The following is a 22,675-nucleotide window of genomic DNA, read 5'->3' on the forward strand; positions in this document are numbered from 1 at the left end:
GGTCTAGGCCCGAAACGTCAGCCTTTCTGCTCCTATGATGCTGCTTGGCCTGCTGTGTTCATCCAGCCCTGCACCTTGTTGTCTCAGATTCTCCAGCATCTGCAGTTCCTGCTATCTCTTGTTCCCACTGGAGTTTAGCAGAGTGAGGGGTGACCTGATTGATGGCTATAACATCCTGAATGAACTGACAGTGTGGACATGGAGAGAATGTTTCCTCTTGTGGGTCACTCTAGAACCAGGGGGCACTCTTTTAGGACAAAGACAAGGAGAACTTTTTTTAATCTCAGAGAGTTGTACAACTTTGGCACACTCTTCCTCAGAAGGCAATGGAAACAGAGTCAGTGAATATCTTTAATGCAGAGGTACCTAGTCTCTTAGATAACAAGGTGTAGAGCTGGATGATCACAGCAGGCCAAGCAGCATCAGAGGAGCAGGAAGGCTGATGTTTCGGGCCTAGACCCTTGAGAATCACAGGGAGGGTGGACTTCAAACCACAACAGATCAGTCATGTTCTAATCGAATGGTACAGCAGACTCAAGGAGCTGAAAGGCCCCCCTTGTTCCTGTTTCGATGAGGCCTAGCCAACCTTACCTTGGTTTTTCCAATCTGACAGTTGTTCCTGTCTAACTCCAACTTGTTAAACAAGGCATCAATCACTTCCTGCACTGGTTCAGCATTCTTAGGTAGCAGTACTCGGAACTGATCCAGGAATTCCTGATGCATAAAACGGTCAGAAAGAAGAGACTGAGATTAATAACAGCCTGTACGGTGACTGAGTCCTCTGATCACTAACTCTACCTGGAACACAGAGTCCTCATTCTGAGTTGTATCCCTTCACTTTACCGTCTGGAAGCTGGAATTCTTTCTATTTCTGCTACCTGTGTCCCAACTCTCACCAGAAACTATTTACTCATCACCCGTGAGCTTGTTAAGCAACATTTTTATTTTAAAATTCTCATCCTTGATTTCAACACCTTTCCTGTGATGGAATTCCTTTATTCTCTGTAAACTCTAACAATCCCTAATCATCACACTCCTCCAATTCCAGCCTTATCAGCAAACCCAATTATAACTGCTCAACCACTGGCGTGCAGGCCTTCAGCTACTGAGCTGCTTATGCTCTGGAATTCCCTTGGTGCTCTTGTCCTCCTCCTTTAAGATGCTTCTTAAAACCTGCCACTTTGGCAGAGTTTCTGGTCACCTGTCCTATACAATTAGGGTCAAAGCTTATTCTGTAACACAGGTGTGAAGAGCATTGGGAGACCTTATTCTTTAATGGCACCTTCCAATAACTCTGGGCCTCTGACACGGAACTCTGATTTTGATACAGATCCTGGAGAAAGGGGGTTTCCATGGGAGGGCAGTGGGGCATATCCACATGCTCACAGCTCCACCCTCCAACACCCACCCTCACTATTGGTTGTCCCTCCAACCTGGGTCTGGTTGTCCCTACCTGGAAGGTGTACTTGGCGCTGTACCCAGAGCGGCGGATACGCACTGTTTCCAGCATACCCGTGTACTTCAGCTGCTGCAGAACCAAATCATCATCAAAACACAGCTCCATCTGCAAAGAGACACAGACACATGGTCACAGGTCTATGACATCCACTCCCTCCATCACCGACACTCAGTAGCAGCAGTGTGTACCATTTACAACATGCACTGCAGAAATTCATCAAATGTCCTGAGACAACACCTTCCAAACCCACAACCACTTCCATCTAGAAGGACAAGGGCTGCAGATACATGGGAACGCCACCCCCTGCAAGTTCCCCTCCAAGCCACTTACTATCCTGACTTGGAAATATATTGTCGTTACTTCAGTGTCACTGGGTCAAAATCCTGGAATTCCCTCCCTAAGGGCATTGTGGGTCTAACTACAGCACATGGGACTGCAGCGGTTCAAGGCGGCAGCTTATCACCACCTTCTCAAGGGGCAACTAGGGATGGGCAATAAATACTGGCCCAGCCAGCAATGCCCACATCCCCGAATGAATAAAAGAAAACCCGACACTAACAACATCACTCACCTTCTGAGCATTTGAACGGATACATCGGATGAAGAACGGTTCAGCTTTGCTCAGAGTCTCCATCAGTTTATTCAGAGAGGCCTGGAACATGAATCAGGATCAACGTAAGTAAGTATTTCACCCTTTCCAACAGACTAATACTCACGGTGTTAGATATAAAGCTCCTTCTACACAGTCTCCATCAAACACTCCCAGGACAGGGACAGCACAGGGTTTGCCACTTGCCTGGAACTGTGCGCTGATACTGGGTGGTTTCTTCTTCTTGTGCAGATGTAGCAGGGACTTGGTGGTGCGATCGTGGAGGGTCATTCGGACAATGTGCTTTAAGGAACATGTGTCGATGAGATTCTACAGGAAAGGTAAGGTTTGGGGGAGCAGGGGGAAGAAAGAAAATGGTAAGAGCTTGGTTTAAGACAGAACATTTAACAAATGTCAGTAACAACATGAATATGTTCAACAGCCTGAGATTGTACTTTTCATTTAACAACCCAATGGTCACTTGCTGAATCCCCTGGGCAAAATGTGCCATTTACCATCCATAAATCAGATCTGCTTATAGTGTGAAAGTTGCTATTTTTTCCACAACAATTTAAAAGGCTCAGTGAGATGCTGCCAGGAGCTGTCGCTGTGCCCCCAAGTCCCTCTGGACCCACACATGGTCCCCAAACCCACACTCTTTTCAGGATTCTGGGATAAATCCTGACCCGAAGCCAGTGTAAATAATGGACAAGGACAGAGTGCTGGAGGCTACAGGAGTTCCAGTCTCTGCAGCTTGTGCTGAATTCAGAATACCAGCTTCAGGGAGGGAGGTTCCACTGGGAACGTCAACTCGTCACCCCTTTAACTACAAGGCCACAAGCTCAGATCTTCTCGGGCAACTAACCCTGGGTCTGTGCCAATGGACATGGCAGTGATAGTAGTTACACATCACATTCTCTGTATCTCAGGAACGGCCTGTCCTGCTGTTTGTAACAAGATACGTAGAAGTGAAATGTTTATCACGATTAGGACCAAGAGGTTTTGAAGTTAGCAGCTTCATTGTTACTGGCAACCTTAAACCTGACCTTAACCCTAATGCTAAATCTAACCCATGCCCTCCCCCTCCCCCAACCCTCACCTTCACCCTATTCCTTGTCCTAACCGTCAAAGTAACGACAGTACTATCAGATTTCTTTCACCAAGTGGAACAGCTGATATCAGAGCTAAGCTTTCCTCATTGTCCAAGTCGGAATTTCAAACAGCAAAAGGTCAGAAAACGAAAGGACACTGATTGGAAAAGGAGACGTACCTTGGGAATCTGCAGCTTTTGTTTCAAGCCTTTATTTTTCCTGTGGAAATATCAGAGGGTTTGTTTTCAATCTGTTTCTCGGATTGTGTCAGTCGGGTTAGTCCAATCAGAAAGCAGCAAAGTGCGAGGCAAAAAGCTGTGACTGACTTTCAGGGAGTGCGGGGATTGGCTGACCATCACTGAGCTGTCCAATCAGATTTTCCGATTCACAACCCACCCCACCCCCTCTAAACTCCAGTGGAGGCACATACTTCACAGAGAACAGGACTAATAATGGGGTGGGGGGGCACAATAACAGGAAGGGGGCAAATAAATGAGGAAAAGGCAGTAACGGGGAGGGAAAGGAAGCCCCACTAGAGAGGGAGCAATAATGGGGGGGGTGCTATCCAAGGAGAGGCAACAATACAGAGGGGCTAATACTGGAGGGGCAATAACGACGAAGCAAATACTGGGGAAGAAGAAAGCAGGGGCAATGCCAGAAAGGAGGAAATACAGGGGCGGTGGGATTGGGAATGAGTTTTAAGGGGGTCCTTGCGATTGGCTGGGGTGTGATAGGGATGACGATCTGGAGTGGAGTGTGGGATTGGGTCAAGGGGTTGGGGGTGGGGTATGTGACCCTCCCCCCAGAGGGAGGAACTGCTGAGGAAGCAGGTGTTCTCTAAATGGCTTGTGAAGTTGATCCATTTCCAACATAAGGAGCAGCGAGTTACCATGACAGCACATTGGGAATTCCTAGTTGCACAATGAAGATCTGATCCAAACTCCATCCCCAGCTATTTGCACAGCAGTTTCTGTGATGACAGAGATGCTAATTTTTGTAAGGTACCCAGCAATCCTTGCACTCCGATGAACTCAGTAACCGGCTTTCCACTTTCTCCTTTGACCGGTTTCACTTTCCCACTTTCTTCTGGGTGTAACTGTTATTGGGCTTTTCGCTCCTTTCAGCTACTCAACGCTCAGCTCAGGGGCAGCGAGCAAATCCGTCGGCATCCATTACCCCCGACCCCTTCCCTCTCACCCCCACCTTTATCTTCACAAGACAGTAAAGTCTTTCCTGCTGCAATTTTCCACCCAGTTAATGGACACGGTGAGCAGCAGCACATGGTGAGACACTCTCGGGTCTTGTCTCTGTATTGTTTTCTTACACACAGAGTCAAACATCAGGAGGATTTACACTCAATGGGCCTGAATGCCTTACACCCAGAGAAACAGAGAACAGAGAAACGGCCTGAAGGTAAGGAAGATGGCAGCTTGAGGCAAGACAGAGCTCAATGGAAACTCACTGGAGGTGGCTGTGGGGCCTCCCGGGACCTCGCAATGATTTGAGGAGGCTGTGGGGTTCGTCACCGTGCATTACAGCCCATCCTCGAATACTCCTCATCAGCTGGGTATGCAACTCACTGGAAGACCATTGGCAGGAGACAGAAAGTCAAGGAGAGACAGAGTGCCAGAGAAGAAACAACGAAGATGGAGTTAGAGAGAGGACCCAACACCAAAAAGGTATCAGCAAGGCTGTCACCATGGCAACAAGGCTGCATGCCAGACCATCACCTCAAGATCCAAGCCCCAGACGCTCTCAGCAGCTTCAATTATTCCTGCCATTTGAACAGGAACCTCAAACCCAGAGAGCAGCTGGGAACAGCTCTGACACTGATGTCACAGATTCAAATTCCAGAACAGTGCACCACAAGACTGAGTGATTCATCTGCTCACTTACAAAAGGAAACAAAAGCTACAGACTCTTGTAGTGCAGCAGTAGTGTCCCTACCTCTGAGCCAGGAGATCCTGGTTCAAGTGCCACCTACTCCAGAGGTGTGTCATAACAACATCACAGAGAATATGCTTTGAAAAACTAAAGTTATTGCCTGTTGCCAAATCCCACATGTGGTAATGCCCTTCTGGGAAAGGGCAACTCCATGTAACTCCAAGCCCATATTGATGTGACCAACTCTAACATCCCATGGAACGGGCACATCCCAAAGGACCCATTTCGATAGGAATTTACCAAGAGAGAGATTGGTATTAGTCTCTGTAAGAGGGTTAGATATTAAAATGGAAAGGCTTTGACCACGAGGCGATATTTTTCCCTGGCGCAGCCTGGCCTCTGGTGCCCGTGCTCCGTGCAATCCATATCACTCTGTTACTTACCTCACTCCATCCATCCCAAGGCGGCATGTCAGCAAAGAGAAAATCCAGAGTTGTGATAATCCACCTGCGTCCCCATGTGGTTACACACTGCACGGTCAGAGGCACGGTGAGCCACCCCATCCGACACCTCTCTCTCTCTCCCCCCCGCTCCCTCCAGCACCAAACCTATACCCGCACCCCTCGTCCTCGCTATGGCATCCCCAATGTCCCCAGTTCTTCCAGGATTACAGAGAATGAAGACAACCAGAATCTCTGGGAAGAGGCAAAAAACTACAGAGGAACCACATAGTGTTGGAAAGGAGGGCAGCCCCCTCACCCCACCCCAGCCCCACCTCATCACCACCATTGGGGCAACAACAGCTCACAGCTGGGCACTTCCTGCCCATGTGCACACCTGGGAAGGGAGGAAATTGGGTCCACCCCTCACACTTTAATAACATTCCTTTCCAGATTTAGTCAAGTGGAAGCTAATGGGACATTGGTCTTTACCTGAAGGGTGTTCAGATACAGAAGAAAGAAAGTAATGTTTCAGCCCTGAACACATCTGAACTCACTGGGTTCAGTTCTAACCCTTGCATTTAGATGGGAAGGCAGCTCATCACCATTTTCTCCAGGGCAATTAGGGATGGGCAATAAATGGTGGCCCAGCGATACCCACGTCCCATGACTAAACGAAAAGAAAAAGTGATATTGGACCCAGTGTGGGTCCTAAGCTCTGGAATTCTCTCCCTCAACCTCTCCACCTCTTTTAAGATACTCCTTAAAGTTGGCCAAGCTCTTTGTCACCTTCCCTAAATATGACCTTGTATTTTTTTAAATTTGCTCGTGGGATAAGGGCATCAGTCCGTGAGCCAGCATTTATTGCCCAGCTCTAGTCCCAGCTTCAACGGAGTCTCAGGGAGCAGCTATGGGCCTGGTATCACATATAGGCCAGACCAGGAACGCAGATGGGTTTTTGACAATAATCGACAATGGTCACATAGCCACTGCTGCGTTACTTTTTAATTCCAGATTCTGACAATTCAAATTTCTGCTATTGGTGAGATTTGCACCATATCCTCAGAGCAGGAACCCAGGGCTCTGAATTACTCATCCATTACTACTCCACTGCCTCTTCCCCATATTGATTCAGTGTCAAACTTCCCCATTTGATAATTGTTCCTGTGAAACCATTCAGGATAAATGTCATGTCACTTTACAAATGGGATATTCACGCAGCTGAGTCCTGTCTTAATGATGTTGACTCAAACTGCTCTCTGACCTTAACCAGAAGCCCCTGAGTATTTTCACAGGACAGTGAGGGGAATGCAGCAAGCAATGCCAACCCTGCTGAGAGATTGGCTCCTCCTGATCGGCATCAGGAATTACTCCTCTGGGTGAGATGATACACAGAAGGGTGAACAGACTCACCTCTGGAGGGAATGCCACCCCAGCCACTGCTGCTAAAATAACTGGCTCAATAAACCACAAACCCCAACCACTACTCAATCTCTCCCTCCCGACATACTCAGTAAAAACAAAGAACATTAGGGTAGATGCTAAAAATCTGAAAATCGGGTGTTGAGAATATTCACTGCCTTTGGCAATGGATCATTTTGAGGATGATGCAGATATCTCACTATTACTGACGTAACCGGGCATCGAGAGTACAGTGCCCCCCACACCCACCCCCGCCCCGCCCCACCCCACCCAACCAGCGCTGTTTGCTCCATTTGTGACTAGTCCCTTTATGGATTTACCTGTCGCACTATACCCCCCAACTCCCCCCACCCCCCACACACAACACAATCCTTACCGCAATGGCTTCTCTGATGAGGTGCTCAATCGCTGTAATTCTCCAAGAGGGACACGAGAAACACGCCGGGGCATTCCTGCAAATGGGGAGAGGGTCAGGACGAGAAACATGAGCCCCATGTCTGACCCCATATCCTTACCGGCCCTGCCGCCTCTCCCCACCAACTTTACCCCATTCCCTCATCCCCTGATGCTCACCGCTAGCCCCTCCCCTGGCAGTCTGTGCCCTACATCTTGTCGTTTCCTGTTCCTAGCCCCTCCCTTACAGCTCCCCCCAAGTCCCCACACCACTCCCACACCCCCCGACCCCGAGCCCCTGACCCTGTACCTGCAGCAGCTCTCCTTGCCCATTGCTGTCCAGCTTTTTTGAATGCAGCCACAGCTCGGATCGCAGCTCGAAGGGTTGACCAGCGGAATACAGATACAGGATCCATCCCAATCAACTCCCGGATAAACGCACTGTCACTGCTCCGCAGGAGGGCCACAATATCCGGGCGCATGTAATCCGTGTTTTTTTCCCGAAAATCCTGCTCGCAGTGAGGCAAAACAAAAATCAGTCATCAGTCCATTTATACAAGAAGAAATTGCAGGTGTGAGAGAGAGAGAGAGAGAGAGATGGAGGGAGGGATGGGGGAGATATGAGATAGAGAGAGAGATACTGCAAGATGGAGGGGGGGAGATATGGCAGAAACAGAGAGAGAGTGCAAGAGGGAGGGATGGGGGGTGCAAAGAGACAAAGAGAGAATGAGAGAGAGAGACACACACAGAGCGAAAGGGAGGAAGAGAGAGAGACAGAAAGAAGGACAGAGAAAGATGGACAGATCCAGATACACATAGTATTACGATGGCACACATCAGAGCTGACAGTCCCCAGGTAAGGCCTGGCCTCATGTGGCCCTGTCCCACCTCAGAATGAGGGGGTCATGGGTTTAAACCCCACTCAGTGATGTGGGCATATAACCCAGCCTGATAGTGTCACATTCCCTCAGGGATTGTCAGAAACACTGCTGTTTTGATGAGGCATTAAATCAAGGCCCGGTGTACCAGCTTATGTACATAAATGACCCCATGGTCACTATTCCAAAGAGCAGCAATAGGACATCGGGGGTTTGAGGGTGCCGGGGTTTGGGAGTGTGGGGTTTTGGGGAAATAGGTTACCGTCCAGGGATATCCTGGACAGAGAGGGAGAGGCTAGGGGACGGTACAGGAACAGAGAGTAGAGGGGACTGCTGTGGACATACCTTGATCTGATATTTGACTCGGCCAGCAAAGTGTTGGATGATGAAGGCCGGCTCCATCACTGGGGTCCCCACAAAAAACCGGCTGCCCTCATGTTGCTGTTTGAACTTGGCCAGAAGCGTCTGATTGGTGGCATGAGGGAAACTGAGGACAGGACAAGGCAGGTCAGTGTAATACTCACCCTCTGTCCAGACCCTCACCCTCTGGACAGACCCTCCCTCAGGACAGCCTTCACTCTCCGCCTCTACCCTCACTCACTCTCACCCTCCACTCGGACCCAACCCCCTCTCTCACTCTCCACCTGGACCCATCCCCCAGCCTCACCCTGTCCAGACTCTCCCTCACCCTCTGCCCAAATCCACCTCCCCCTTCACCCGGATCCTGTACCTGTGACCCCATTCTCCAAACCCAGCCCCTCCCCCTCACACCTCCTCCTCCCTTCACACACGCTCACTATGCCTGCTGGGTTTGGCTGTCAATGTGATGAAACTTTACATCCAGACCCACTTCCTGTCAGCATGTTCCATGATTTGTTCTCAACTCCACCTTTATAATGGAGGCAGCTCAATGTAAACAAGTCACACTGTAACTATAGTGCCACTAGTGGCAGTTCAGTGTCATTGCAGTGTAACCTGTTTACATAGGCATTGTTCATCATAAACACAGACACAATACATTTTACTATTACTAGATTAGAGATGTCAGAATAGAACATAGGACCTCAAACAGGATTGTCTAATTCTGTGAACTTTGAGCTGAATGTGCTGTTTCAGATGTCAAGAGGAATTTAAATCATCCATGGCCCACTCAAAACCAGAAACACACTCAGACAGTCACTCAGTACCTCCAACCCTGCACAGCTCCCCTTTCTGGCCTCCACTCGTCTCTCAGTCTGCTTACTGGGTCCAACTCCCACCCCAGCTCACTCACTCTCCCTGTCCACCCCGCCAAACCCTCTCCTTTCACAGTCCATCCATCCCTTTAGTCTCTCACTCCCTGCACCCCACTGGCCCCACCCCCTCACACCACATCTGTCTCTCGTCCTAAGCCTTTGACTTGCTCTGCCTGTTGATTCCTGTATTTTCCCTATTCCTCTCTCACCCTCCATCACTCTGCTGCCTCTCTATTTGTTTGTCTCTGTCCCACCTACACTTCCACACAGAGACAACATTCCTGAAGTTGTAACCCTCTTCCTACACACCTGCACTACCCTGGCCCCGATTCCTCACTCCCCTCCCCCATTCCCACTCTCCTCCCTCCCAACCCCTCCGATTCCCCACTCTCCACTCCCCACCCCCCCAGCCACCAACCCCCATTCCCCACCACCACCCCTCCTCGTACTTGCTCTCCTCGTCGAGGAGGTGGAAGAGCCCAGTGGGTTTTTTGCTGATCAGGTGGATGCAGCCAACGTTGTCGATATAATCAATGTTGTGCCAGGTGATGCCCTCACTCTGATACTCCTCCTGGAAAAAACCAACCAATGGCCAGGCCAGAGTCAGGGAGATGAGCTAAGCTGTGTCAATCCGTGACATTTTAGTGGGACAGAAAAGTTTACCAGAAGACCCCACCCACCGACCCTACCCCACCCCGAGCCCCGATCACACTCCCTCCAGCCCTGAGGAGCTCAGACTCTCATCAGGTTCCACTGGCCCAGCCCCCATGTGAGTACAGCCCCTCCCAAAATCCCAGCGCTCCTCACCGCCTCCCCTTCCCAAACCCCAGCCCCTCCCACCGCCTCCCCTTCCCAAACCCCAGCCCCTCCCACCGCCTCATTCCCCTCCACCCTCTCCCCCATTGCTGACTGCTCCCCTGTCTCCCCAAGGGGTGAAGGGTCTCGCTGTGGGGTCACACCCACCTGCTCCAGTTTGAAGATGTGTTGGTTGAAGTAATATTGTAGCTGCTCATTGGCATAATTAATACAGAACTGCTCAAAGCTGTTGTGCGGAAAATCCTCAAATCCAAAAATATCCAGAACTCCGATTGACAAGCACTGTGGAGGGGGTGGGGGAATGATGGAGGTAGGATGAAGGGGAGAGGGGAAGGGAGAGGTTGTGAGGAAAAGACAGTGAGCAGCAGCAAATAATACAGTCACTGCCACAACAACATTCCCATTCCCATTCCCATTTCCATCCAATCCCAACAGTGAATACCACAAAGGCATCAAACACACAAGCCTAATGACTCGAGGGCCCTGACCCTCCAGCTCAAGCTGTGTTGGACGGAGTTAGATCAGTTGACTGTTTGCACTCACCTTGGCCCAGGACTCAGTAACCTGAGCTCCAGACCATACTGACCATAATCCAGGGTAGAACAATCCCAACTGTGTGCCCACCCTGGCACTATACCTATTAACCTCCCTCCCCAAACTGCCTCAGGCCTGAAATTCCCAACAGACCTTCAGCTGCAACAGCTCTTCATGGGAGAGAGCTCCAGATTCCCGCTCCCCTCAGTGTGAGGTGATACTTCCTGACCATCTCCCTTGAATGGTCTGTATTGAACTTTAAGGTTCTAGCCCTTGTTGTGGACTACCTCTTGTTGCCCCCTACACCATGGTCAACTCCTCTAATCATCTCAAAGCAGGTCATCCTTTAACTTTCTAAACTCAAGGGGATACATGTGTCATCAATGCTAACAGTCCTTGCAATTTCATCCTCCCATCTTCTGCACCATTCTGGAGAACGTGCATTGCGTGTGCTCCACACTCTTCCCAAGATACAGAGCCCACAGCCGAACTCAGTTACACCAGCTAGGATCTGCCCAGAACTCTGCACAGTCTCACTGACTCCCCTCTGTACTCTGGCTCCTAGACCATAACCTGCTGTTCCCATAGAGAGGTTGCTGTTTTACCATCACTGACTCCTCCATGTCCTTCTTGTTCAGGAGAGCATGATTAATCCGAAGAACAATCCAATCAAAAAGTGCTGCATACAGGGACTTGGCCATCGAGTCCCGAGTCGTTACAGCCTGAAAAACACAAAATAGCCAATCAGGCCAGTCTCCGTGCGCAGTGCCGGCACTCTACTGGTCCATCCCCTCTTTCAATCAGGGTTAACCTATTCCCCACAGTGCTATTTGGTCAGAGATAAATAAAAACTGCAGATTCCAAGGCAGATAAACAGGAGACTGGAAGAACACAGCAAGCCAGGCAGCATCTAGAGGAAAGGATCAGTCAATATTTCAGGTATTACCCCAACTCCTGAAGAAGGGTAATACTCAAGACGTTGACTGCTCCTTTCCTCCAGATGCTGCCTGGCCTGCTGTGTTCTTCCAGCTCCCTGTTTGTCTACCCCACAGTCCTACGTTGTTCTCTGTGACTCAGCCCAGACTGGCCCACAGCCTGGCTTTGCTGTATTTAGGTTGGAAATTGCACCTTTGCCACTCTTTATGTTTTGGCCTCAGTACCATGACAGTTATCCCCCATATCATTTAAGGATATTCCCCAATCCAGAAGAGCATGAACTGTCAGGGCTCTAAGCCAAGCGTTTGTCAGGACCGGAGTATCCAATCCAAACCGGATTCATCACACAGCTGACCCAGTCAGTGAGACACAGTCAGGTTCTTGCTGCAGGCCAAGTTCAGAAACGTTCTCCCAGCACCAGAATGAAACAGAGCTGTGGGACTTACCTCATTGAGGCTGTAAGGCAAAATCAACTTCTCTCCAACAGTCACGGTCTTCCTCTTTGTTAAGGCCTCGATTAACAAGTCCCGCTTTACCTGTGGAGTACAGCAGGAGAATAATCAGTACCCAGACCAGAAACTGTGGCTCCATGTACATACCTGGTCCCCGTATTCCAAACTAAACACAGAGGCACTGGAGAAGGTGCAAGAAACAGGAGGATCTGGTCTTATAGTGTGGTTTTGATAGAGCAGACCTCGAGAAAATATCTCACGTCATCAAGACCAGAAAGCGGAGTCATGAATATCACAAATGAATCCACTGGGAGTTCAGGAGAAAAGTCTTTCCCCAGATAATGGTAAGGATGTGGGGCTCACTCCCACCAGGAATGGCTGGAGAGGACTGCATTTAAGGGGGAGTCTGGGTGAAGACTCAAGGGAGAAAAATTTAGAAGTATATTCTGATAGGAGTGAGAAGGCTTGTGTGTAGCAAAAACACTAGCACACAGTACATGGACTGAATAGCCACTGTCTGCAAATACTGTACAATGCAGAAAGCACCCTGAGTGAAGATCATCCCTGTGTCAGGAAGGTAGGGAGTGAGGACAGAATTGAGGGGAGGTGATTGGGGGTGGAGGGGAGGGATGGGGGGGTATAAGTCCCTCCTAGTATCTAGGTGATCTCTGCAGCTCAATAATGGGGACAATTATCGTGTGTTGGGCCAGAACCAGAGGCTTCTGTGCACACCCACGTCAGCATCCCAGAGCACAATGGATTCCATTTGGAAAAGATTCTCCATACTCTCAACCACTGAGGTTTTGAGGTTTCTGTAAATTTGTTCACAGGATGTGGGTGTTGTTAGTGAGGCCACTGTTTATTGCTAACCCCTAAAGTGCCCGAGAGAAGGCAGTGGTGAGTTACATTGTCATGTGGCGAAGGGGCACCCACAGTGGTGTTTGGCAGGAAGTTCCAGGATTTTGACAGTGACAGAGTATGAAGGGAATCCTGCTCCCCAATCCATTATTCACCGTGTTTCACTGTATACAGGCAGTAGATATTAACCGGGTTTTCCCATGTGCTCCTGTCAATAAGAACAGGCTGAACCTGGGCTGGTTGGGTTAGGAACAATGTCCATGTGACAGTTATCCTCAAACTCTCACACACCTTCAGCAGCTCTGACAGGGTGTCCAGGACTTCAGGGGGTTCAACCTCCAAGCTCTCCTCTCTGCCAGTAAACTTCTTCTTATAGACAACATTCCCAAGATAGAGGATGGCAGAAAGCACAAAAAATATCCTGGAGGAGGAAAGAGAGTCAGCAGACTGAGGTCAGAATTTTGCCAAATAATAAACCTTCAATAATCTCAGCTGTTTCAAACAAAATTGAAAATCTATACACTCCAGTACTTCACAGATCATGACAGCTATAAAGGGACAGCCTGCAAGTCCCATCCTGCCTCAGGCTGCCGCCGATCTACTAGTTGCACAACATAAGAAAGTGTTTGGTACGCTTGCCTTTATAGGTCAGTGCATTGAGTAGAGGAGTTGGGAGGTCATGTTGTGGCTGTACAGGGCATTGGTTAGGCCAATTTTGGAATACTGCATTCAATTCAGGTCTCCCTGCTTGAGGAAAGATGTTGTGAAACTTCAAAGAGTTCAGAAAAGATTTACAAGGATGTTGACAGGGTTGGAGGGTTTGAGCTATAGGGGAAGGCTGAATAGGCTGGGGCTATTTTCCCTGGAGCATTGGAAGCTGAGGGGTGACCTTATGGAGGTTTACAGGGAGGCGATGGCCTAGCGGTATTATCGTTGGACTGTTTAATCCAGAGACCCAGATAATGTTCTGGGGACCCGGGTTCAAATCCCGCCACGGCAGATGGAGGAATTTGAATTCAATAAATATCTGGATTTAAGGGTCTAATGATGACCGTGAATCCATTGTTGAATGTTGGAAAAACCCATCTCGTTCACTAATGTCCTTTTGGGAAGGAAACTGACATCCTTACCTGGTCTGGACCACATATGACTCCAGACCTGCAGCAATGTGGTTGACTCTTTACTACCCTCTGGGCAATTAGGGATGGGCAATAAATGCTGCCTGGTCAGTGGCACCCTCATCCCATGAATGAATAAAGGAAAAAAAAATCGTGAGCATAGATAGGGCAAATAGACAAGGTCTTTTTCCCAGTGTGGGGAGCCCAAAACTAGACAGCATAGGTTTAAGATGAGAGGGGAAAGATTTAAAAGGGACCTAAGGGGCAACTTTTTCACACAGAGGGTGGCGTGTGTATGGAACGAGCTGCCAGAGGAAGTGGTGGAGGCTAGTACAATTACAACATTTAAAAGGCATCTGGATGAGTACATGAATAGGAAAGGTTTACAGGGATATGGGCCAAATGCTGGCAATGGGACTAGATTAATTTAGGATATTTGGTCAGCATGGACGAGTTGGACTGAGAGTCTGTTTCTGTGCTGTGTATCGCTATGACTCTATGACCCTGTGATTGGCCAGCATTTACCATAGACTCACAGAGTTTTTAACATCATGGAAAGAGACCCTTCAGCCCATCGTGTCTGTGCTGCTCAAACAACCATCTACTCTAATCCTATTTTGCAATGAAAATTTCCTCCAATCCTCTTTAAACCTCCTGCTCCTTACCGTAAAACTGTGCCCTCCCCCTCACCTCTGGTTATTTGCCCGTCCACTAAGGAGAAAGGCTTCTCCCTATCTACCCTGTCTATGCCCCTCAGAGCTTTGTAAACCTCAAATAGGTCCTCCCTCAGCCTTTCCTGCTCCAAGGGAAACAACACCAGCCTCTCCCTTCGGAGCTGAGTCACTCCAGCACAGCCAATGTCCTGGTGAGTCTCCCCTCTACTCCCTTCCTACTGGAAACACATCTCTCTTATAGGGCAGTTCCCAGAACTGCTAATAGCTCTGGCCTAACTCACATATACAGTTCCATTGTAACCTCCCTGCTCCTGTTTTCAATGACTTTAATATTAAAGACAAGTATCCCATTTGCCTCTTGACCACCCAATCATGCTGCCCCACAGCCCTCACACCAACTGCTGGGTGTGCTGGCGATCAGGAGATGAAAGAGAGTGAAGGTTAACAATGGTGAACTCACTGATTCTTGGTTGCATGCAGGAAGCCGACCATCTCCATGGCCTGTTTCAGGCGTTCAAACTCGTGTTTCAGATCCTCGCCATCATCCACACAAAAATTCTGCTTCTAGAAGATGTCAGGAAAAGACAGGGTATAATTCAGCTCTGTAGAGGACAGGAGAGACAGAGACAGAGACAAAGAGAGGCAGGACACTGGGTTGGGAGGGTGGGTGTGGATTGCAGCCCTCGGGGGAGGGGCTGAGAGAGGGGTCCAGGCCAGGCAGATGGGGCATTGGTGAGTAGATAGTGCACAGCAATAAGGGGAGACAGCAGGGCACATACCTATGACCAAGAAAGAAACAGAGCGAGCCAGAAACAGAGAGAGAAAGAAGGTGTTCGGGGATTGTCAGGACAGACAGAGAGACAAAGTGGGTATGAAATGGGAACACTAGCACAGCCTGTTTCAATGTTTCCTGTTTATTGTTAATCGGCAGTGTCTGGGTTCACTGTAGAATCCCGGATGTACCTGATTGAGGTAGTAATAATCAGCTGGCTGCTTCAACTGGAAATCCCATCGCTCCGACTCAGTCGCCCCCAACAACAAATAATAAAATACATGGTAGTTCCTGCATGGGGTGGTGGGGATTGGAATAAGGAGAGGGTGGAGGGTGGAAGGGAGAGGTGGGAAGGTGGGGTGGGGTGGAGGGGAGATGGAAGGGGGATGGGGGGGGTGGGAGGGATGGAAGGGGGAGAATGGGAGAATATAGAGAGAAGGGTAGGGAAGGGTGTGAGAGAGAGAGGATAAAATGGCAGTTAGTGAATTTCAGGGTGAAGAGATCAATGAACAAAGATGGTCATTAGCGAGGTTGAGTCATGTCGAATGTAACTTGCGGCAGGTCCAAGAGAGCTTGAAGATTTCAGAGGGAGGTAGCTGCAATATCACCATCTGGTAGGACTCACCACGATCCAGTGATATTGTGGCCAAACAGCCTGGTATTCTCACCATCAGAACTGACGTGGACACTCTGGGAATGAGTTCCAATCCACCAATCAGTCAACTTGAGATATTCTGTTATGTTAAAGGTGCTATACAAATGCAAACTGCAATTGCTGAGCCTGCATCTGGGGTTTCGGAGGGGGCATGGTGGTTGGAATGTACAGGTTTAATAAAATGCAGCCACATTCTCCTGGCCTTGCACCTGGCGAACTGAAACAAGGAGCACGATCCCTGACAGTGAAGGGGGAGACACGCTCCATTTAACCAGCTGCACCAAGTCTCTGCTCAAAGCACAGAATAAATGTGTGTGTGGATTAGTGAGCAGGTCAGGGAGAGGGTCCATGTCTCATCTTTGATCTCCCTCCTTGTCTCTATCTTGGCCACACGTCAAAACCCAGGAAACTGACATGTTCACTCTCTTTGATGTCCAGCATCTGTTCTGAAAGTGTCGTCTCATTCACCAATCAAATTACTCCCCAATACAAAGTCATCTCAAGTCATCTTGTACAAGGTCATGGGGTCACCAGCCCCTCAGTCGAATCTTACCTCTCATCAGCCTCCTGGGACACCAGGCGTGATTTCTCCAGGAGATATTTCTCTACAATAGCCCTGGAAAAAGAGAGAACCTTAAATCACAAAGAAAAGAGAGAGAGAAGCAGGGAGAGAGAGCAGTCAGAACAAATGGCAGGGGCAGAGATGTGGAAAAGTTAACACACCAATGTCACACCTTTCACTCTCCCTCAGGGAAAGTGCTGGCCCACATCTAAAAAACAGAAACATCAAACTCAAGGAGCCAGAGTTGGAACAGGCTGTGGGTCAGAGACAGGGACAGAGATGGATTAGCCGATTCATGTCAGAGAAAGGGAGGGTGAGTGAGTGATCGAGTCTGTGAGAAAGATTTACTATTAAGTACATGTATACATGTGTCAGAGAGAGAACGAGGGGGAAGGGGGAAACACAGCGAGGGAGGGGGGGAACATAGCGAGGCAGGGGGGAACACAGCGAGAGCACATGAGTGTGTGTGACGGGAAGTGAGTGCGAGTGCGAATGTGTCTATGTGGGTGTTAATGTGAGAACAAGTGAGAGAGACAGTGAGTGTGAAAGCGAGTGTGCATGTTTGTAAATGCGTATGATTGTGCAAGTGAAATAATGAGAGTTTGAGTGTGTGAGATGTGCGCATGAGTGAGAATGCATGAAGAAATGTGTGTGCGCGTACGTGTGTGTGTGTGTGTGTGTGTGTGTGTGTGTCTGTGACAGAAAGTGCCAGTAGACATGTCTGTGTGCATGAGAGTGGAAGTGTGCGAGATGAAACAGCTGGTACCTGGGATGGGGAAGGTCTGCCCATACATGCTGCAGCTGCTGATTTCTGACACCAGGCTCAGTATTCCCATTGGGGTGGGATTTTCAGACTTAGTCACCACTTGATCTTTCCTGGTGTCTGAAACCCTCACTGAAGCTGCTGCCTCGCGACGCCCGTTGTTAATGAGGAAGCATCTGGCTCAGTAAGTAAGGATGTTGCCCGTTATCAGGCAAAGCCTTTACTGCTCAGAGCCACAGCAATCAGCTTCCTGTCACATAGAGAGGGACTTATTAACCCATGGTCTTGTTACTGCTCAGTGTGTACACACACACACAGACACACTCACACCAACTAGCCCCACCCACTTTCCTCGGATCAACTGATGGTCTCTCTCAACTTATACCATCTCCCCCTCTCCGTCATGTCAAAAACAAGTTAATCTGAAGGCCACAGGGTCACACTCACCCTCTAACAAGTCCGTTTTCTAAATAATTGACCTGAATAAATTTGCCAAATCGACTCGAGTTGTTGTTGTGGGCAGTTTTTGCATTTCCAAAGGCCTGCAGGGAAAAAAAAACATAGGCTATTAGACTGGGCAGTGAGCTGCTTGATGGTGGCACTGGAACTGGTACCAGGATATGGAACAATGAAACCCCATCATTAACCCCTCTGCTCTTCCACAGTACCCCTCCCTACCCCAGCCCACTGCTGTCTATTCACTCCTCTGTTCCTCTGTTCCACATCATGCAGGGAGTCTGAGCAGAGCTGGGTAACTGCTCTCATGCTCCCTCTAAGCTGTGAGTCTGAGCTACTTCCCACACTGATCGAGCTGCTAGATTGGGTCTGCAGTAAGAGGTGAGGGAACCAACAAGAGGAAAAAGCAGACTCAGCCTCACCAGTCTGTTGGCTGCAGATACATCATGTATTGGTAAGACTGACCACCACAGTTTTTGTGGAGACAAAATCCCACCTTCACATTTACAACACCCTCCATCAAGGGGCAATTATGGAGGGACAACAAATTCTGACTGCTCCAGTCAGAATCCCACGAGTGAATAAAAAATAAATCTATTCATACAAAGTTTAAATAAAGAAAACACCCAATACATTGAAAAAACAAAATACAAAAAAGGCAACTTTTGTCGATTCAAAAGTCAGGCCCTCTTTCATTCTTTCTATTTTGAGCTTGTCAAACTGAAATGAAAGATTCTCGCCTGTGTATCCGCTTCCAAACTTACTTTTGTTCTGTGAAAAGACAAAAATACATACTGCTAACTAAAAACCCAACAAACGCCTCTCTCATTATAGCAGGGTGATGGCTCTGGTTCTGAACTTCAAACCTACAGCAGGCCTTCTCAAAGTAGAGGTCACGACCCACTGCAGGGGTCACAAGCTAAAATTCTGGGCTCCCAAACTCTGAGGTCAACGTGGAGCTCGGGCCAGGGTATAGCAGCCATGACCCTGCTCCCACAGCCCCTCCCAGACCCATAGACACATCCCCACCTTCCGTCATCTCCCAAAATAGGGTACCCCACACTCCCAGTGCTCTCACACATCAGTGTCCTGCTCTCTGTTCTCGATGAGGGACTGTGATAATTTTCATGTCTCAAAATGGGTTCAGTGGGGAAGCCCTGATCTAGAGAGGGAATGAGTTCAAATCCACCAGGGGAAAATTAAAACTGCATTCAGTAAATCTAGTCATTTGCAGCCAAACACGTTACACAGTATCAGTGGGTCAAATTATTTCTTCTTCCACGTTGTGCTCAATCTTTACAACCAGTGACTCCAGACCCACAGCAATGCAACTGCCTTTGAAATGGCCAAGCTCAATTTCAAACACAATTACAGATGGGTAATAAATGCATCCCAAAGAATAAAGAAGAGAATGGAATCAAACCTTGTACAGAGTGTGTCTCAGTCTCCTTAACCAAGGACAGATATTCTAGTCGCAGGAGAGAATGCAGCAAGGTTTACCCACCTGACTCATGGGGATGGCAGGGTTTGAAATAGCAGAGATTGAGGAGACTCGGCCCGTATTCTCTGGGGATTAGAAGAATGAAAAGGGATCTCATCGAAATGTACAAAATTTATAAAAAAGGCTTGACCATGTGGATTCAGTCCAGAACAAAGGACCATAGTCTCAGGATAAGGGGCAGGTCATTTAATACTGAAATGAGGAAGAATTTGTTCAAATAGTGGATGGTGATTCTTTGTACATCTTTACCTGGGGGACATGGCAGCTCAGTCACTGAGTAGATTCACGACAAAGATCAATAGATTTCTACATACTAATAACATCAAGGAATTTGGGACAGCACGGAAAAATGGTGTATAGGTAGATGGTCAGCCATGATCTAGAATGGTAAAGCAGATTCAAGGGGCTGAATGGCCTAATCCTGTTCATATCTGACATACATAGGGATTCTTTGTTACTACTGGTGGCACACATCCACATTATCTCAATAATATTCACATAAAATTCACACATGAATAAAAAACAATTAGAGGGAACTTGCTCATGGGTCAGGAACAGAAAGTACCAGAAATCCTGACAGCCTTTGCTACGTGTGGATCTTTGGGACCATTACCTGCTCTCCTGTGCTGTCCTATCTAAGAATTTTACACAGTAAATCCTCATTAAATCCCTTCATGGTCTCACCTTTTTCTAACCCTGTAACTCTCTCTAGCTCTACAACACAGACCTCTCCTTGGATGGGGATGGGGATGGGGATTGGGGGGGGGGGGGGGTGGTTGCGTGGGGAGGGGGGGTGCCTCCAGCTTTAACCATCACCAAGCTCCCACTTCCCCCAATCTCTCCCTCCCCATCACTCAAATTCTGGCAACTGTTCCCTCAGTCAGCTAGGTCCCTTTACTCAAACCCTCTTCCCAATGCCTACACTACCTCCCTCCCCCCTATTTAAACATTTTCCTCAATACCTTCCCATTGACCATGCTTTGGTGGCCTCTCCCCCAGGCTCCTTATTTGCTTCAATCTTTTCTCTGAAAGCTTTCGATAAATTAAGCTTGTCACTGGTTGTATCTGGTGTTTGACCAGATGATTTTCCTGCCTCGCATTAATGGATTCCCAACATTCTGAACTATCCCAGTGTCAACAATGGCTACTCCAATACCCACAATACTCTGCACTTCAGAAACCACTCCATCTATCACATGGCATCACTGGGTTGATCATTACTTGCAGGAAGGTTGCATAGCAGCTCGAGAACACTGCTGCTTGTTGCAATTCCAGAGGGAGCAAATCGAGAGAAGGACTGGGCATCACTGATTATGGAACAATCTCTGTGAGCAGGCAAGCATTAGTTTAAAGAAAAAAAATAAAATCTCATGATGTGGGAATCATTGGAAAGGCTGGCTGTCCATCCCCAGTTACCTGGAAAAGTGGTAGGGCTTTGATAATTGAGTGTGGCTTACCAGACCACATTGAGAGTTAATCACGTTGGTGTCAGACGGGAGTCACAGATAGGCCCAGACTGGGTCAGGATTGCAGGTATCCTCCTCTAAAAGTCACTGAACCAGTTGAGTTTTCACATCAATCTGACAGCTTTATATTCACTTCCACTGATTCCTGCCACATGGCTCCAGAATTCAAATTTTCCGATTGTCTTGTGGGATTTAAATTCCCACTCTGTGAATTACTAATCCTGCTTTAGAATCACTGGATTACCGTACACAAAAACCTCAACAGAAACACAACTCACTGCTCCAGTGTGGATGGTGCAGACGCAGAACTGGAGCCTGCAACTGAGGGAACTTTTAATGGAGCAGGAGACACAGGTGAGTTATTTGACCAAGACAGCAATGTTTAGAATTAATTAACCACAATTACACTGTTCAGCCTGTCCAGAGACTTTATGACACACTTCTAGAGCAGGTGGGACTTGAACTGGGGTCTCCTGGCACAGAGGCAGGGACATTACCATAGAGAAACAAAAGTCCCATGACATTTACACTAATAGCTTCACTTCACTTTGCACGTTCTTGTTAACTTCTCTCACACTCCTCTCCATCTCAGAAATGCAAACAAGAGGACGTACAGCAAATGGCCCTGGCAGCTTCTGCAGCAAAATCTAATCTCCACCTGGGGGATTGTGTCAGCGTCCAATCCCCAGTAAGACTCCCTGAGGACCGCCGATGCACCAAAGTCAAATGGCTTGGAGGGGGTGCAGAGGAGATTGACCAGGACATTGCCTGGGATGGGCATTTCAGCGATGAAGAGGGGCTGGATAAGCTCGGGCTGTTTTCTTTAGAGCAGGGAATGTTGAGGGGGACCCCATAGAGGTGTATAAGATTATGAGGAGCATGGACAGGGTGGATAGACAGCAGCTGTTCCCCTTATGTGAAGTGTCAGCAACAAGGGGACATAATTTTTAAGGGAAAGATTTAAAGGGGATTTGAGGAAATGCTTTTTCACCCAGAGATGATGGAACACACTGCCTAGGAGGGGAGTTGAAGCAGGAAACCTCACACCCTTTAAAAAGAACTTAGATCTTCACCTGAAGTGTCAAAATATTCAAGGCTTCGGCTCTAGTACTGGAAAGTGGGACTAGTGCAGATAGCAGTGTATTTTTGATGGGCCAAATGGCCCTTTATGTACTGTATAATTCCATAACGGGGTTGGCTAACTGCACTGTGAAAAGGTGTACCTTGGGTTGTGGAGATGGAACAACTATAAATGGCCTCAGGTTCCTTGGGGAATGTAGTGGTGCCTTTGGAACTGGAGAAGGGCAAATCAATATGACTTGCTCAAACTATAGGCACTGAGCAACCAGGAGGGAGGTTCATGGAGGAGGCGGCTGGGTTTGGGGTGGGGATTGCATGGAGGTGATGGTTGGGGGATAGGAGGGTTTGTTGGAAGTGGGGTCTATCAGAGGAGGGTTCTGGGTGGGAGAGTTTGGAGAAGGGGGCAGGAGGCACTCAGACACAGTGCGTTGTCAGCCAGTAGTTATTGCATCAGTGCCATTGCCACAGCCAATCATGAGCAAGACAATCTTGACAATTAACAATGGTGATTGGCTGAAGATGAATCCCATCCCCGTATTGAACAGTTATGATAGGGCGAGGTGGGAGGAGTGGGAATGGGAGACAGAGACGGGGAAATGGGAATGGGAGTGGGAGCGAGAGGGGGAAATGTAATGGGGGGG

At 48.5% G+C, this 22,675-nt stretch overlaps 1 protein-coding gene across 4 annotated transcripts in view; it reads right to left on the bottom strand.

Moving 5' to 3' along the window:
• LOC109922931 (unconventional myosin-IXb) overlaps positions 1 to 22,675 on the bottom strand; it is a 102,963-nt gene that overhangs the window by 35,849 nt on the left and 44,439 nt on the right. For 3 of the 4 annotated variants that reach the window (XM_048614003.1, XM_048614002.1, XM_048614005.1), the window contains 18 exons: positions 17,979 to 18,073; positions 16,760 to 16,822; positions 15,743 to 15,842; positions 15,240 to 15,343; positions 13,279 to 13,408; positions 12,124 to 12,213; positions 11,347 to 11,463; positions 10,355 to 10,489; positions 9,841 to 9,962; positions 8,502 to 8,643; positions 7,589 to 7,787; positions 7,262 to 7,337; positions 4,602 to 4,718; positions 3,319 to 3,358; positions 2,256 to 2,378; positions 2,031 to 2,111; positions 1,454 to 1,564; positions 592 to 714 (listed from right to left, as the gene is read on the bottom strand). In XM_048614003.1, coding sequence (XP_048469960.1) covers positions 592 to 714; positions 1,454 to 1,564; positions 2,031 to 2,111; positions 2,256 to 2,378; positions 3,319 to 3,358; positions 4,602 to 4,718; positions 7,262 to 7,337; positions 7,589 to 7,787; positions 8,502 to 8,643; positions 9,841 to 9,962; positions 10,355 to 10,489; positions 11,347 to 11,463; positions 12,124 to 12,213; positions 13,279 to 13,408; positions 15,240 to 15,343; positions 15,743 to 15,842; positions 16,760 to 16,822; positions 17,979 to 18,073 — 1,968 coding nt within the window. The remainder of the gene's footprint in view (positions 1 to 591; positions 715 to 1,453; positions 1,565 to 2,030; positions 2,112 to 2,255; positions 2,379 to 3,318; positions 3,359 to 4,601; positions 4,719 to 7,261; positions 7,338 to 7,588; positions 7,788 to 8,501; positions 8,644 to 9,840; positions 9,963 to 10,354; positions 10,490 to 11,346; positions 11,464 to 12,123; positions 12,214 to 13,278; positions 13,409 to 15,239; positions 15,344 to 15,742; positions 15,843 to 16,759; positions 16,823 to 17,978; positions 18,074 to 22,675) is intronic. The other variant, XM_048614004.1, reaches the window with a different exon arrangement.

This window comes from Rhincodon typus, chromosome 29 (assembly GCF_021869965.1).
Source record: "Rhincodon typus isolate 14 chromosome 29, sRhiTyp1.1, whole genome shotgun sequence".
NCBI lineage: Eukaryota > Metazoa > Chordata > Chondrichthyes > Orectolobiformes > Rhincodontidae > Rhincodon > Rhincodon typus.